At 44.4% G+C, this 16,431-nt stretch overlaps 2 protein-coding genes across 3 annotated transcripts in view; one reads left to right on the top strand and one right to left on the bottom strand.

Annotated features, from left to right (window-relative positions):
- Nucleotides 1-2,835: 2,835 nt before the first annotated feature.
- Nucleotides 2,836-9,271, top strand: si:dkey-79d12.4 (uncharacterized). Its single transcript, XM_029620987.2, has 3 exons — nucleotides 2,836-2,928; nucleotides 3,915-4,033; nucleotides 5,218-9,271. Exons 2-3 carry the CDS (start codon nucleotides 3,935-3,937, stop codon nucleotides 8,989-8,991), a joined length of 3,873 nt encoding a protein of 1,290 aa, XP_029476847.2. The 5' UTR covers nucleotides 2,836-2,928; nucleotides 3,915-3,934; the 3' UTR covers nucleotides 8,992-9,271.
- Nucleotides 9,272-9,414: 143 nt separating this feature from the next.
- Nucleotides 9,415-16,431, bottom strand: part of LOC115101625 (intermediate conductance calcium-activated potassium channel protein 4-like) — a 58,640-nt gene continuing 51,623 nt past the window's right edge. The window contains exons 8-9 of one of the 2 annotated variants that reach the window (XM_065008110.1): nucleotides 15,977-16,143; nucleotides 9,415-11,502 (exon numbers count right to left, since the gene is read on the bottom strand). In XM_065008110.1, coding sequence (XP_064864182.1) covers nucleotides 11,499-11,502; nucleotides 15,977-16,143 — 171 coding nt within the window. In that variant the 3' untranslated portion in view covers nucleotides 9,415-11,498. Of the gene's footprint in view, nucleotides 11,503-15,966; nucleotides 16,144-16,431 lie in introns of those variants that run through there. The other variant, XM_065008113.1, reaches the window with a different exon arrangement.

The following is a 16,431-nucleotide window of genomic DNA, read 5'->3' as shown; positions in this document are numbered from 1 at the left end:
GGCCTATGCTCTGCCTGACCAGGAGGCAGAGACCATCGTCGGCCCTGACAGCGGGGATGTTCAGCAGGTTTGGAGCTGCAGAGTCCATCCACAGCGACCAAGGCAGAAACTTTGAGTCCCGTGTGTTCGCCACCATGTGTGAGAGGCTGGGTATGCACAAGACCCGCACTACTCCTCTCCATCCTCAAAGTGATGGCCTTGTGGAGCGCTTCAACAAAACGCTTGGACAGCAGCTGGCCATCGTCTCTTCCAAACACCAGCGTGACTGGGACAAGCACCTGCCTATGGTCCTCATGGCATGCCGCTCCGCTGTCCAAGACTCCACCTCCTGCACGCCTGCCCTCCTCATGCTGGGGAGAGAGATCCGCACCCCTGCGGAGATGGCGTTTGGTCGGCCCCTGGATAGCCCTCATGTTCCTCCGGGGCCGGAGTATGCCCGGAGACTCCAGGACCGCCTGGAGACAGCCCACACCTTCGCCAGAGAGCAGCTGGTGAATGCAGGTGTGAGGCAGAAAAGGAACTATGACGTGCACACCCGGGGAAGGCACTTTGTGGCTGGGGAGCTGGTCTGGGTCTACAGCCCCCTAAGGAAAAAAGGCAGATGCCCCAAGTTGGACAGTCACTGGGTGGGACCCTGCAGTGTCCTGGAGAGGGTAGGGGAGGTTGTGTACCGGGTGCAGCTTCCTCCCAGGGGAGAAAGGTGGCACTGCACCGGGACAGGTTAGCCCCATACAGAGGGGCCTCTTCTCCCCAAACCCCAGGAACCCCCACAATTCCCCTCTCTGGCAATGACATTCTCCAGGCACCCACCCTCAGGTGCCGCAGACAAGGCTCCAGACAGCCCACTCCCCCTGTCTCCCCCCCTGTGTCACCGCGTGGTTCCCCAGAACCACGGACTGTATTACCCGTTCCCGCTTCCTTGTCCCCCATATCCCTGCCTTCATCCCCTGGTTCCCAGAGGGGCACTCTGCGACCATCACGGCCACGCAGGCAAAGGAGACCTCCGGGTCGCTTCAGAGACTTTGTTTGTTCCCTCGGGGACGAGGGACTTTGTGGTGGGAAGGCTGTGTAGCGACCCGCACAGACAGCTGTGTGTTATGTGCTAGGCTAGGAGGTGGTTGTGTTGTACTGACCAGTACCCGGTGTTCGCGGGGTCCGACATGTCAATCAACCTGCTATCTGCCAATCACGGGAATGCCTGGAATGTTCTGATGCCGGGCATCCTGGTGGTTGGCGGAGTGGCGTGGAGGGGGGTTGGGCATTGGAAGTTAAGACCAGGTTCAGCCTTTGTTCTCTCTCTCTTACGTCTGGGCTTCACAAGAGAAGGTTACGATTGGCTTGTGGGTTATCTGTCATCTATTTGGCGTGTGCTACGGCCCAAACAGTAGCCTGTGTAAAGTTGGTTCAATAAACCGTCAATTCGCAAACTCAAGCCTCTGTCTGGACAATTGTTCATTTATGATCTAGTCAGGTCATTACAATATTCTTTATCCCCTTACACTTGTGTCTATAAGGTAGTAGTTTTGGAATTGTTAGCTAGATTACTTGTTGGTTATTACTGCAGCAGGGTAGCCTAGTGGTTAGAGCGTTGGTCTAGTAACCGGAAGGTTGCAAGTTCAAATCCCCGAGCTGACAAGGTACAAATCTGTCGGTTCTGCCCCTGAACAGGCAGTTAACCCACTGTTCCTAGGCCGTCATTGAAAATAAGAATTTGTTCTTAACTGACTTGCCTAGTAAAATAAATATATATATAAAAAAAAGAGTATGATTAGCTAAAAGTATGCCTGAACTACATGAACGGTGCTACAATTTACTAACCAAATTTTACACCGCATTTACAAACGTCAGAACTCCAATCAGTTTACAAAACATGTGTTGTATTCATTACGTCTTGCAATGGAAACAGTTTAACGTTTAAGAACCAAACGGAAGAAAACAGAGCAGACGAAACGGGGAGGGACCTAGCACATACCTACTTGAATTTGTCCAATAGAAACTCTCGTATTCGTTGCAAAACGGAAAACGTTTTTGGCAAAAATGAATACTCCCCTGTCGTGCAGCAAAACCACACTGAACTGCCCGGAACTAATGTAGCCTAATCAGAACGACAGATGTACCTTGTCAGCTCGGGGATTTTAACTTGCAACCTTCCGGTTACTAGCCCAACGCTCTAACCACTAGGCTACCCTGCCGCCCCATATATTATATATTAATGATGACAATAATTTCAGATGGATTTTGAGATGTCCTCTAAATGAACCTAGAATAAATCACGTGATTTTATGCGGATATTGGCGGATAGTGACGCAAAACTGAATAAATAATAATCAAATAGTGTGTTTTTTTGTATGCCTATATGGTATGATACCATATACTAATGCAGAAAGGTTTCATGACTTTATTATTGCCGTTAGATTGTCCCATTAAGCTGTGGAGAAGATAAGTGTCCTACGAATACCCTAAAAATAGGAATTTAGCTACTTAACAACAATATAGTCCTATTTTTACTCATTTAAATTCCCCACTTAGCTAATAAAATAGGCCTATTAATTAATTACATAGTAAAAATTGCATAATTGAAATGGCATCAAAACTTGGCATTACATTTAAATCATAAATTAAAGTAGGACCTTATGGACAGAGGTTATATTATGGTAAACAAAGGTACAGTGTGTCATTTCTACAGCAGTATGTGTAGCCTAATTATGCATTTGTTTATTTGGTTGTTTTTTGCAAATGTGTGGAAATCGTTAAGTATAATATGAATACTGGGAGTTGTAGTATAGCGTTTACAAAGATGGCCACTGGTGCATACCTGGGAGCTGTAGGCTTCACACTGACTCCACCCATTCCTGTTAAAACAGGAAATAGAGAATAAATGATGGAAGCCAAAGCAGGGAATTTTAACGTTTAAAAGGGACATAAAAGGTAATTGTTTTACAAATGTTGCTATAGTTATGTACAATTCGTAGTAGGTGTTAGCTAGGGAATTTAAGTCCAAAAATAAACGAATCCATGCCAATTTCGCATGTGCACCAAACCAACGGCATTATCGAATGGGAGAACGCGCTCTCTCGATCGATAACAACAGCATTGAGCGCGTCATTACATTGGAGAGAAATTGTTACGTGATCCTCACATTTGAGAGTTAACTTGTACGTTAGTGTGCGATCTAGCTACACACATGTGTAGTCTGAAGTACATAATTGGAATAACTGGTTGTCTCATATCTAGTTAGGGGTGTATTCATGACGCTATTCTGTTACAAATCGTTTCGGAAACGGAAGCAAACAAAACGGGGCGGGACCTACCAGAATTTGTCCAATTTGCACTAATGATTACACCCTAGATTTTCTGAATAAAAACATATTTTTGATAACTTTAGCCTAGCTAACGCTAGTACCAGCAGAGAGGAGATCTAACCTTTTATTTAACTAGGCAAGTCAGTTAAGAACAAATTCTTATTTACAATGATGGCCTACCCAGACCATACCCGGATGCTGCTGGGCCAGTTATGCGCCACTCTATGGGACTCCCAATCACTGCTGGATGTTATATAGCCTGGATTCGAACCAGGGACTGTAGTGACGCCTCTTGCACTGAGATGCAGTGCCTTAGACCATTGTGTCACTCGGGCGCTTAGCTGGACAATATCATGGAAGTTAACAACCCTCTTGGCCAATATTAGCAACATTTTGCAGAAAGTGACATTAGAACTAATGTTTTGCCTTTGGGAGTTTAACTATCCCAGTCTACACAGTAATGCCAAACAAACTGGCAACTAACCCTTCTATCTGTGGTAATACTGTAGCAAGTTATTCTGACTTTCTCCATGTCACTATATCGTGTGTGTGTCTGTCAGTCACTGTCTGTGTGGATTTCATTTTGCTTACTTTGTGTCCCTCAAAATGTAGGGAGCCAGTATACGGTTGCTATGGAGATCGCCCCGGAAGACATAGGGATTCAGGATACCTTGGGGGCAGAGGTGGAGGTACTGGAGGACGTGATCAAAGCCCACAAGCAGAGTCCACCGGTGAGTTGTTTAAACAGAGTTGATACAGGCCAGAGACTACACTTATCAATGATACCCTATCAGTGTTCCCAGTGGGATGTCATCCATCCCAAATTATGTACAGCGGGAGAGTACATATCATTTTGATGGCTGTCAATTTTTCATTTGTTTACATTTTTAACCCAAATTCCCTTTCAATCAATTCAGTCTGGCATGGAAATAGAATAGTCTCTGTATCCATCTTGAATGTATCCCTATCTATACTTCTCTCTTTCCTCTCTCAATGCCCTCTCCATTGGCTGCCTTGTTATTTTCTCTCTTTTTTCATCTGCAGGACAGGGAACCCTCTGAAAATCTCAGTTTTATTTCTACACCTGTACACTTGGTAATTTCATATGTTTTCCTTATGTAAGCTATTAAAGGAGAAGTTCACTCTTTTGAACCAAATCTGTATTTGACATGTTTTAGAAGTACCAGACACTTTTTTTTGCGATTTCATTTGTTTTTGAGAAGCATGCCCCACAAGCGATATACTTCCTCATGCTTGTTCAGCAGGGCATTATAAAACATGAAAAAAGGCTCCAAAAACACCCAAGTACGTATGTTTTTGAAAAACAGCAACTCTCTCAGTATAGTGATGCAGGTCTTTAGATGTTGTACACATTAAATTGTGTGATTCCGAACTTTATCCGCAACGTTATATTCCATTTTGTGTGACTCGAGCGATACTTCTCCGTGTAACCCATGATACTTTTCCGTGTGCGTATGCGCAGGCTACACGGAGAAGTGGCACAGATGGATAGGGGAAACTACTAGAGTCTCACAAAATGGAGTATAAAGGTGTGATTAATGTTAGGAATGACAGAATGTCATGTGTATTGCTGGTGGGGTAAGTTTCTCAAAAACAAGTGAAATCACAAAGTGTCTGCATACTTCTATAAAATTCCATTTACATACAAAATACAGAACTTATCCTTTAATGAACTGATTAAGAAAAACTACTCTGGCTGTTATGCTTTGAGTATGCTGTGTCTTTCTGTAGACTGTTTCCAAGGCTCTATTTATTGACGTTCACCAGTGTCTGCCTCATATGTACAATAAACAATAATATATTTGTGGTCAGTCAACAGTCATCACTTTGTAAACTATTGATTGATTAAATTACTCACTTTGTCTCTAATAAGTAATTTTGCTGTGAATTGCAGGAGATCCCCAGTTTTTCTGTGCCACGCCCGTTCTCCATGCCAGAGGACTCGAGTGACGATGACTGTGACCTGTCAGGGGACAGCGTCTCTGCTTACGGCATGCATTCCATGGAGCTGGGGGGAAAGTGCTGGGAATGTGGCGTGCAATTCAAATCTGGCCAGGAGTTGATCGAACACTTTGAGAGCCACGGGTCCAAGGTCTCAACATCCTGCAACATATGTCAGGTGACTTTCAGTCGCACAATATCACTGGCTAAGCACCTAGTCAACGCACACCCAAACTCAGTCCTCCATTGCAGCAACTGCCAGCTGCATTTCAGCAACTTGTGGGATCTCAACAAGCACATAGGAATACACTTGTTCACTGAGTTGTTAAATACACCCCTTGGGTACATCTCAAATAATGTCTTGAATAGCAGTGAAGAGACTTTAAAGGGACAGCATACTCTACCTTCAGCCTTGGCCGTCAAACATGATGACAACTCAAATGATGGCTTGAATGGAAGTGAGGAGACTTTAAAGGGACAGCATACTGTTCCTTCAGTGGTGGCTCTTGACCATGAGGACACCTCAAATGATGGCTTGAATGGAAGTGAAGAGACTTTAAAGGGACAGCATACTGTTCCTTCAGTGGTGGCTCTTGACCATGAGGACACCTCAAATGATGGCTTGAATGGAATTGAGGAGACTTTAAATGCACAGTGTACTCCACCTGCAGCGGTGACCCTAGACCATACATACAGAATGGAAAGCAATGGGAGAGTGTCAAAGACAACACATAGGCTGGAGGAATCAGAGGAGGGGGAAGATGTCAAACCAGACCCCTCCACTCTGACTCCCTCACTGAGGATCTGTGTGAAACTGGAGAGAGGGGTTGAGGTTGATTGCGCCCCCCTCCAGTGGGATGAGGGGATGAACGATGGAGAGGGGAGTGAATATAGCGAAGACACTGAGAGCGCTGGAGGAACAGACAACGACAAGTTAACAGAGAGCAGCGGAGAAACTGATATCGATGAGGAGGACATCATGCTGAGTGAAGAAGAGGAGGAGGAAATTAAAAGCAAACAGGGGGAGGATAGAAATAATAAAATCCACAGCGAGGATGAGGATGCTGAGACGCTTATTGACCAAGAGGGTGAGCCTTCCTCGTCTGAGCGAGAGTCAGAATTTGACCCAGAAGAGTTATCAGATTCTGACTCGAGGTCCAGCAGCACTGGGGAATCCAGTGGGTCTTCTTACACTCCTGTGCGCACACGGAAAGCCAAGACCCGGCCATCCCGGACTAAGCAGCCCCTGACCAAGTTGTCCCAGGTCAAGCCTTATTATTGCATCTATTGTGCCAAAGGACCGTATCATAATATGGAATTTCATGTGAAGACCTGCAATATGAAGAAGGACTTTCAGTGCTCTTTATGCCAAGCAGTCTTCCCTACCGAGATGGCCATGTTGGACCATCAGGTTCGGACTCACTCTGAAGCCATATCGGGCCAAATGTACGCCTGTGAGTTCTGCCGCCAGGTCTTCCCCGATCTGGCCATCTACAAAAACCACAACTGTCCCAAAAAAGACACACCCCCGCCATATGTCCCTGATCCCACTACGTGTATCTATTGTGGAACAGGGCCATTCACTAATATGGACGTCCATTTGAGAGGCTGCAGTTGGAAAGGTCTTACATGCACTGAGTGCAGGGTACTCTTCCATAATAGGAAGGCCCTGCAAAACCATAACGTTTCAGTTCACGGACAGCTTTCCACTATGTGTGCGGTTTGCGGCAGAGGGCCATTCACTGATATGGACTTCCATTTGAGGAGCTGCTCTAGGGATTGGTCCTTCCAATGCTCTGAGTGCAAAGTCCAATTTCCTTCTGAGAAATCTCTGGTGGACCATAATCTTAAATATCACAGTGCCACATCAAAGACCTCTGACCAAGGTGTCTGTGTTTATTGCGGCTGTGGACCATTCACTAGTCTGGACATTCACATGAGGACCTGCTCTAAGCAGAAGGGCTTAAAATGCTCTGTGTGCAAAGTTTTCTTTCCTACTGAATCGGTCCTGGCTGATCATATGGTTTGCTATCATAGCACCCCATACCATGTCCATAGAACCCCATACCAAGTCCAGAGCACGGACTCCGAGACCGCTGAAGGTACCTGTCTCTATTGTGGCAGAGGTCCATTCACTAGTCTGGACATTCACATGAGGACCTGCTCTGGGAAGAAGGGCTTCAAATGCTTTGAAGCCCTTCCTACAGAGACAGCCCTGGCCGACCATAAGGTTCTCGTTCACAGTATCCCATCAGAGACCCCTGACAAAGGTACCTGTGACCATTGTGGCAAGGGGCCATTCACTAATCTGGACAACCACATGAAGACCTGCTCTAAGAGGAAGTGCATCCAATGTTCTGTGTGCAAGTTGTTCTTTACTAGTGATGTCCTGGCCAACCATATGATTTCCTATCACAGTACCAAATCCCGAGTTCAGAGCCCAGTCACAGAGACGCCTGACAACGGTGCCTGTGTCCGTTGCGGCAGAGGGCCCTTCACTAGTCTGGAACATCACATGAAGTACTGCAATAAGCAGAAGGGCATCCAATGTGTTATGTGTAAAGCTTACTTTCTTACTGAGGGCAGTCTGGTGGACCATATAGTTTTGGCCCACGCTGACAAGCTGGTCACCCAAGCTGGTGGGTCCTCCGCTACGACTTTCTCCTTCGTACCCATGGCTATCTCTACCACCTCAGGCCGGCAGAGCCCCAGTAGCTCCACCCTGATGTGTTGCAGTAGTGGCATCAAGGAGCTGAAACGACTGGCCCCAGTCCCAGTGTCTGATCAGGGCCACTGTGCAGTTGGCCAGCTAACACCTGCTGGACAGTCTGTGTCTCTGCCTAGAGTAATGCTGTCTACCACCTCCTCTTCCCAGCCAGCTGTTCCTGTGGTGGCCACCTTGCTCATTGACAACACTGGTGGTGGTCCAGCGAAAATTACCAGGCTGGTCCCAGTTGCCCCACAGACCAACCCCCCCAAAACGCAGGTCACAGCACCCACGCATACTAATACAGCAAAGCCCCTTGGGCAGTTCTCTAACCTTCTGCAACAGACTGTCCATCAGGCAAAATCTGTCCAACAGCAGACACCCAGGCCCATTGCCCTAGCCATGGACCCTATCAGATCCCCCACCACCCCATCCCCTAGACCTGTCTCAGCCTCTGCCCCGGGGCAAATCACCATGATCCACCTCTCACCTGTCCATACCCCCCCTCTAGCGCAGTCTTCCCCCCTTACCCTTGCCTTTGCCCCAGCCCCTCTAAGCATCATGTGTATGTTTGTGAATAGAAGTAAGGAGCTGGCCCTGGAGAAACGCATGAAGATGAGCTGGCGCTCCAAGTGCACCTACACCTGCCGCCAGTGCGGCGCCGTCTCGCAGCAGCCCTCGCTCAGTGTGAAGCACCGCTACCTCCACCGGGGCTCCCGGCGGTACCGCTGCCACTGTGGTAGGTCGTTCCTGCGGCGGCTGCACCTCCTGCGCCACTACCTCCAGCACGCCCAGGCCACCCGCTACATATGCACTGCCTGCGGGGAGACCTTCGACGGAGCAAAGTGCCTCGCACAGCACATGGTTGGAACTTCCAACACGACTCGATGTCCAGGTGACAGCATAACTTTGAAGCTGAGGAAAGAGTGCCGGATGCCCTTCTCCTGTCACTGTGGGCAGGTGTTTTGTAGGCCCGCTGCTTTTCTCTGGCACAAACTGAAAAACACCCAAAGGACTTAACACTGAAATGGGCCCACAGCAGGGCCCAGTCTAGGCCCTATTCAAAGCAGTGGTTTTTCCATGTCTCACACAGACAGGCAAGCCTATCATTTACTATGTTACGGGTAGAGGAGGACAATGCAGTTTGTGGACTTGCTTTACTTTTTTCACTGAATGAAAGATGATTCCTTAAGAAATAATCTATGTATGTATTGGTTTAAAATGTGTTTTCACTTCCACTAAAACATTGTTTTCACCAAAAGAGCAAAAATACAATCATATTAAAAAATTATATATTTTACTTGTTGTCTTTGTAAGAGGTCATAGGGTACATTAGGAAGACTAAAGCATTATCATTAATTTGGTTCCATGAGATGGCCAGATTATCGTTAATATTATAAGTAGGTTATGATTTAGCTGGTGGAACAATACTCATTCAAATACTTCCACTCACCAATGGCTTTTAATTGTCAGGAAGACCAGAAAATGTATTTACAATGCATGGTTTTATCATGTGCAAAAGAAAAGCTGTAAATGCAGTTATCGTTTTTGCAGAATCTATCCTTTTGTAAGCCGATTTCACAATATTACCTCTACATGTTATCCTCATGTTAAAAAAAATGAAATATATATATTTTTAAATTACATATCTTAACTCCAGTTAATGAAAATGCAGAAGTCCAGTTTAAATACAACCATGGGAATAGTTGTCCTCACAAGGTGCTTGATTTGGTAATGCCCCAGATTAGCAGCTTTACCATTGGGGCTGGAGAACAGGTACAATTTGTGGATTCACAAAGTGAATAACATAAATTATGCAAATAAGACGATGCAGTGCCCCTGACCCATATTTCCCCATTCACACTTGAGTGCAACATGTATTGACAGCTGTGTTCTAAATATGCACCCTCATTTAAAGACTGGCCACTTTTAATACTACCTGTGTACTAAATATAATTTGGCTGTTACTAGTCCAAAACAATCCATGTCACAAGTATTGTTTGGTAAAAGATTTCAAACGTTTTTAGACTGATGATGTAAAATCCATAGGCTGCCACAGAGACCCAAGAATATGATGTCGTTTGACATTCATTCATGTCTATGACTGGTGTGTGATTGTCATGCATGTACATATCCTCTGGGGGGAGCTGTCACATCAGAATTAGAATAACAGTGAGCAATGTCTCCATGTACTTTATGCAGGTTGACATTTATTGTCTTGAGTCTTGCCCTGGAAGCAGAACTGAGCGGTTTCCACTAAATGGGTGACTTACAAATTCAAAGTTGGCTATATTGTAAGAATTAATAAAAACAACAATTTGGCATTATGTTTAGCAGCGTGGTTGGGTTTCAAATCAGATTTTATGACTGATGCTGTGCCAGCTTGTGACCACTGCAGAGCTGCCTCCAGTACATGAGTTATCCCAATAAATATCAGCCTGCGTACTTTATTAGGCTATGCCACTTGTCTTGATCGTTATGAGAACAGCTTAACTATGTAAACTGACTGCTTCCCCATACAATCATCCTTAAGACAACAATATATGTCGGGCTTTAACAGTCTAGATTAGTTCTTTATGCGAAAGAGTCTCTGTTAAATTCAGTCTACTTTGGTAACTCCACAGTACCCTAGGGAGTGTTTGAGTGGGCGAGCGGGCAGCCCTTGAGACATGGCAACTGACTAGCAGTTTATCCCTCTGACTGAGGCCATGTGAAGAGAAATTGTTTTATTTCCTAATCCAACAAAAGAGGATTAGAACAGTAAGAGAACAGAGATGTGTATTTTATAAGAGACCAGCAGCTCTCTCTAGTAATAAGGCAGTTGTCCCATACACTGGTGCCTCTGAGAATGTCACCTCTTTATACTTCCTGTTAGGAAAAACGTGTGGAATAACCGTTGTGTTTTACTTGTGGAAAAAGGTATGATTGAAAGACGCTTTGAGAAAGGCTATCAATACTGAGTGGCATTCAAAGTTCCCCTCACATTTAAAAACAGTGTTTAAACCTCTCGTTCCATAGGAACCAGGCATTATGTTTAGGAGACTCCAATGTAACTTGTAACACTAATAGTAGGAGTTAGGGGACATACTTTACAGAGCCATCAGTGGTTGAACCCATAGAGCCCCTCCCTCTGAGATGATACAACCTACAGAACCAGAGGCCATGTTACTGGAGTTCTTAATTGAGATTGTTAATGCAAATTTTTCTACATTAAACACATCTGATAAAAATACACCAGTCATCTATATCAGACCCCGCTGTAGTAAAATGAAGTCCTTTTTTGTCTTTACAAGTACGAGTCGTTGTGCGTAGGGTCCATTCAGCCGCTGGGTCAGAACATGATGCCAGCCGTGGTCCTGGCAGTAGTCCAAGTGGTGCAGCAGGCCAAATGTTAAATGCAGCTTTGGGGGGGAGAGGATTCCCATCCCGGTCTGATGGAAATTACAGAAGGCTGGTAGCATCCATATTTAGTCTTTGGGAAAGGCTTGCAGCGAGTGTGGTTCACCCAACCACCACACAGCCACGAGTCACCTGGAGAGAGAGAATAGTTAGAATCTACAGTGCAGGTTATTCTCAAGCATGTTCATATCAAGTTTGGTTGTGATAGACATGTTTTATTTTATTTTTGCATTGTAATGTCAGAAAATGTCCATAATATATCTGGCACTAATAGTGGAATGATAGTGTTTCACACTATTACTTAACCACCAGTGTTGTGATTGGCAGGGATATTCGCCTATTGATTTCTACTGCCGGAGTGGCATCTGTTGTCAAACTGTGAAAGCTGTTCGGACTTTGGCTGTGTTATCTAGTTGACAAAATAAGCACTGAATAGTGTCATTGTATCATCTAAATGTTGTGAAATATATTTTCAATAATACAAAAATATATTTTTTTACAGCTGTTTAAAGCTGGTGGGCCAAAACCAGAAGTAACAGTAACAATATTTTGTTATTGAAAATATATTTTGCTGTGATTTAGTGCCATGATTCCTTATACTATTCAGTGCTTGTTTTCTCACATAAACGGAAAATGCAACCAGGAAATGACAGAGCGATTTCCACTAGATAACACAGCCATAAAGTCAGAACAGCTTTGACAACAGATGTTTGGCTGGCTGGAGAAATCAATAGGTGAATATCACAACACTGGCAGATAAATAATACTGTGAAACTCTATCATTCCACAATTAGTGCCAGATACTGTATATTATGGACATTTTCTGAAATTACACAAAAAATTCCCTATTTGTAGCACCTTTAAAGGTCTACTGTAAAAACTGCTTAGTTTGTGGTTGTGAAATGGTCTAATCTCAGGGTTGTGTTTGGGTTGTGGTTGTCTTACATATATACCTGATATACAGTAACGGTTGTGGTTGTGCGAGCTGTAGCTGATATGAGTTCTGTATTTGTATTTATTAAGGATCCCCATTACGCTTCTTGGGGTCCAAACAAGATGAAGGCGATTACATCGCAAAAAAATAAAAAAAAACAGTACATCATACAACACATTACTACACCACTACTCTACCACTACATTCAGTATCTACAATACAAAATGTATAATACCACAATACAACAACATTACAATGTGTGTGCGTATGTGTGCGTCTCTTTACAGTCCACATTGTTCCATAAGGTGTAGTTTTATCTGTTTTTCAAATCAGATTTTTACTGCTTGCATGAGTTAATTGATGTGCAATAGAGTTCCATGTAGTCATGGCTCTGTGTAGTACTGTGCCTTTATCGGTGTCTGTTCTGGACTTGGAGACTGAAGAGACCCCTGGTGGTATGTCTTGTGGGGTATGCATGGGTGTCTGAGCTGTGTGCTAGTCACTTGAACAGACAGCTTCATCATTTCATCATCATACCTCTCACAAAGACAAGTAGTACTAGTGATGCAGTCAATCTCTCCTCTACTTTGAGCCATGAGAGATCGACATGCATGTTATTTACATTTACATTTAAGTCATTTAGCAGACGCTCTTATCCAGAGCGACTTACAAATTGGTGCGTTCACCTTATGACATCCAGTGGAACAGCCACTTTACAATAGTGCATCTAAATATTTTAAGGGGGGGTGAGAAGGATTACTTTATCCTATCCTAGGTATTCCTTAAAGAGGTGGGGTTTCAGGTGTCTCCGGAAGGTGGTGATTGACTCCGGCTGTCCTGGCGTCGTGAGGGAGTTTGTTCCACCATTGGGGGGCCAGAGCAGCGAACAGTTTTGACTGGGCTGAGCGGGAACTGTACTTCCTCAGTGGTAGGGAGGCGAGCAGGCCAGAGGTGGATGAACGCAGTGCCCTTGTTTGGGTGTAGGGCCTGATCAGAGCCTGGAGGTACTGAGGTGCCGTTCCCCTCACAGCTCCGTAGGCAAGCACCATGGTCTTGTAGCGGATGCGAGCTTCAACTGGAAGCCAGTGTTATTGATGTTAGCTCGCTGTGTACATTTAAGGACCAGCCGTGCTGCTCTGTTCTGGGGCAACTGTCATTTGCCGATGTCCCTCTTTGTGGCACTTGACCATATGACTGGGCAGTAGTCCCGCTGCAACAACTAGGGCCTGTAGGACTTGTTTTGTTGGTAGCGATGTCAAGAAAGCAGAGTAACGCTTTATTACGCACAGACCTCTCCACATTTTTGCTACCGTTGCATCAATGTTTTGACTGTGACAGTTTCTAATCCAGGATTACACAACGCAGTTTAGTCTCAACTTGCTCAATTTCCACATTATTCATTACAATATTAAGTTGAGGTTTAGGGTTTAGTGAATGGTTAGTCACAAAGTTTTGAGAAATATTTAGGACTAGCTAATTACTTGTCATCCATTCGAAAACTGATAGCAGGTCTTTGTTGTGTTGCAGTGATTTCACTTGCAGTGGTAGCTGACGTGTACGATGTTGAGTCATCAGCATAAATAGACACACAGGCTTTGCTCAGTGCCAGTGGCATGTCATTAGTAAAGATTGAAAAAAGTAAGGGGCCTAGTCAGCTGCCACTATTTTTTCCAAACGTCTACTAAGGGTTGGTAGCAGGTTGATTGGTTGCCTGTTTGAACCAGTAAAGGGTGCTTTGCTATTCTTGGGTACTGGAATGACTTTTGCTTCTCTCCAGGCCTGAGGGAACACACTTTCCTGTAGGCTTACATTGAAGAGATGGCAAATAGGAGTGGCAATATAGTCCACCATCATCCTTAGTAATTTTCCATCCAAGTTGTCAGACCCAGGTGGTTTGTCATTGTTGATAGACAACAATCATTTTTTCACCTCTTCCACGCTCACTTTACAGAATTCAAAATTACAACGTTTGTCCTTCATAATTTAGTCAGTTATTCATGGATGTGTAAGGGCAGAGTTTGTTGTTGGTTACATGCCTACATTTTCTAATCTTGCCAATGAAAAAATCATTAAAATAGTTGGCAATATCAGTGTGTTTTGTGATGAATAAGCCATCTGATTCAATGAGCCGAGTTTGGCTTTTAGCCCAAGGTGCTCCAAAGCTTTTTACTGTCATCCTTTATATCATTTATCTTTGTTTCTTAGTAAAACATGTTCTTACTTTTGTTTAGTTAAGTAACATTTTTTATTTTATTTAACCTTTATTTTAATTATGCAAGTCAGTTAAGAACAGATTCTTATTTACAATGTTAGCCTACCAAAAGGCCTCATGCGGGGACGGAGGCTGGGTTGAAAAATATAGGACAAAACACACATCACGATGAGAGACACTACATAAAGAGAGACCGAAGACAACACATCATGGCAGAATCGCATGACAACACAGCATGGTAGCAACACATGACAACAATACTCAATTTATAGTAAGTTTGCCAATCGGCTGTGCAGCTAGACTTATTTGCCATTCCTTTTGCCTCATCCCTATCAACCAGGGATTTAACTGTTTTTTACATTCATTTTCCCAACGGGTGCATGCTTATTAGTAACTGGAATAAGCAATTTCATAAAGTGCAATGTCCATTTGCTCCTCATTACAAACCAGCCTTTGGTTTTCCTAGATATAACTTCTATATTTTGATCACTATCTGATGAATGTGTAGATTTCTGCAGCATCAGTAAAGATGTGATCAATACATTTGGATGATTTCATTCCTGTGCTGTTTGTAAATACAGTGGTAGGTTGATTGATAAGCTGAACCAGGTTGCAGGCACTTGTTATAGTTTGAGGCTTTGTCTTGAGTGGACAGCTTGATGAATGCCTGTAAATTTTTAGGTTACCCAGAAAATATACCTGTCTGTTGATATCACATACATTATCAAGCATTTCACACATATTGTCCAGATAGTGACTGTTAGCACTTGGTTGGATTGTGGTTGGGTTAACTGTACCTGATATACAGTATGTGATGTGGTTGTGTTAGCTATACCTGATTTCAGGGTTGGGGTTGTGTTAGCTATACCTGATTTCAGGGTTGGGGTTGTGTTAGCTATACCTGATTTCAGGGTTGGGGTTGTGTTAGCTATACCTGATTTCAGGGTTGGGGTTGTGTTAGCTATACCTGATTTCAGGGTTGGGGTTGTGTTAGCTATACCTGATCTCAGGGTTGGGGTTGTGTTAGCTGTACCTGATCTCAGGGTTGGGGTTGTGTTAGCTGTACCTGATCTCAGGGTTGGGGTTGTGTTAGCTATACCTGATCTCAGGGTTGGGGTTGTGTTAGCTGTACCTGATCTCAGGGTTGGGGTTGTGTTAGCTGTACCTGATCTCGGGGTTGGGGTTGTGTTAGCTGTACCTGATCTCAGGGTTGGGGTTGTGTTAGCTGTACCTGATCTCGGGGTTGGGGTTGTGTTAGCTGTACCTGATCTCGGGGTTGGGGTTGTGTTAACTGTACCTGATCTCGGGGTTGGGGTTGTGTTAGCTGTACCTGATTTCAGGGTTGCGGTTGTTAGCTGTACCTGATTTCAGGGTTGAGGTTGTGTTAGCTGTACCTGATTTCAGGGTTGGGGTTGTGTTAGCTGTACCTGATTTCAGGGTTGGGGTTGTGTTAGCTGTACCTGATTTCAGGGTTGCGGTAGCACAGGGCCTGTGCCAGCAGCTCAGAGGTCTGTTGGAAGCAGTGGCTTAGCTCATCTAACTTCTGCTCCATGGAGATGATGCGCTGCTCCAGCTCCCGGTAAGAGTTGTTCCAGTTGGCACTCAAGTCGCACATGATCATCTGCATCTGTTCACCATCAATCAACATAACCAAACAAACAAACAACAAAACATGATAATCTGCATCTGTTCACCATCAATCAACCAAACATGATCATCTGCATCTGTTCACCATCAGTCAACCAACCAACCAAACATGATCATCTGCATCTGTTCACCATCAATCAACCAACCAACCAAACATGATCATCTGCATCTGTTCACCATCAACCAAACAAACAAACAACCAAACATGATAATCTGCATCTGTTCACCATCAATCAACCAAACATGATCATCTGCATCTGTTCACCAT

The sequence above is a fragment of the Oncorhynchus nerka genome, linkage group LG3 (assembly GCF_034236695.1).
Source record: "Oncorhynchus nerka isolate Pitt River linkage group LG3, Oner_Uvic_2.0, whole genome shotgun sequence".
NCBI classification, from domain to species: Eukaryota; Metazoa; Chordata; class Actinopteri; order Salmoniformes; family Salmonidae; genus Oncorhynchus; species Oncorhynchus nerka.
The sequence above is the reverse complement of the archived record's forward strand: the minus strand, read 5'-3'. Positions and strand labels throughout refer to the sequence as shown.

Coding starts and splice junctions, on each gene's coding strand:
- si:dkey-79d12.4 (XM_029620987.2), top strand. CDS start 3,935: ATGGAGATCGCCCCGGAAGACATAGGGATTCAGGATACCTTGGGGGCA. Junction 4,034..5,217: donor CCCACAAGCAGAGTCCACCG/GTGAGTTGTTTA, acceptor TGTGAATTGCAG/GAGATCCCCAGTTTTTCTGT.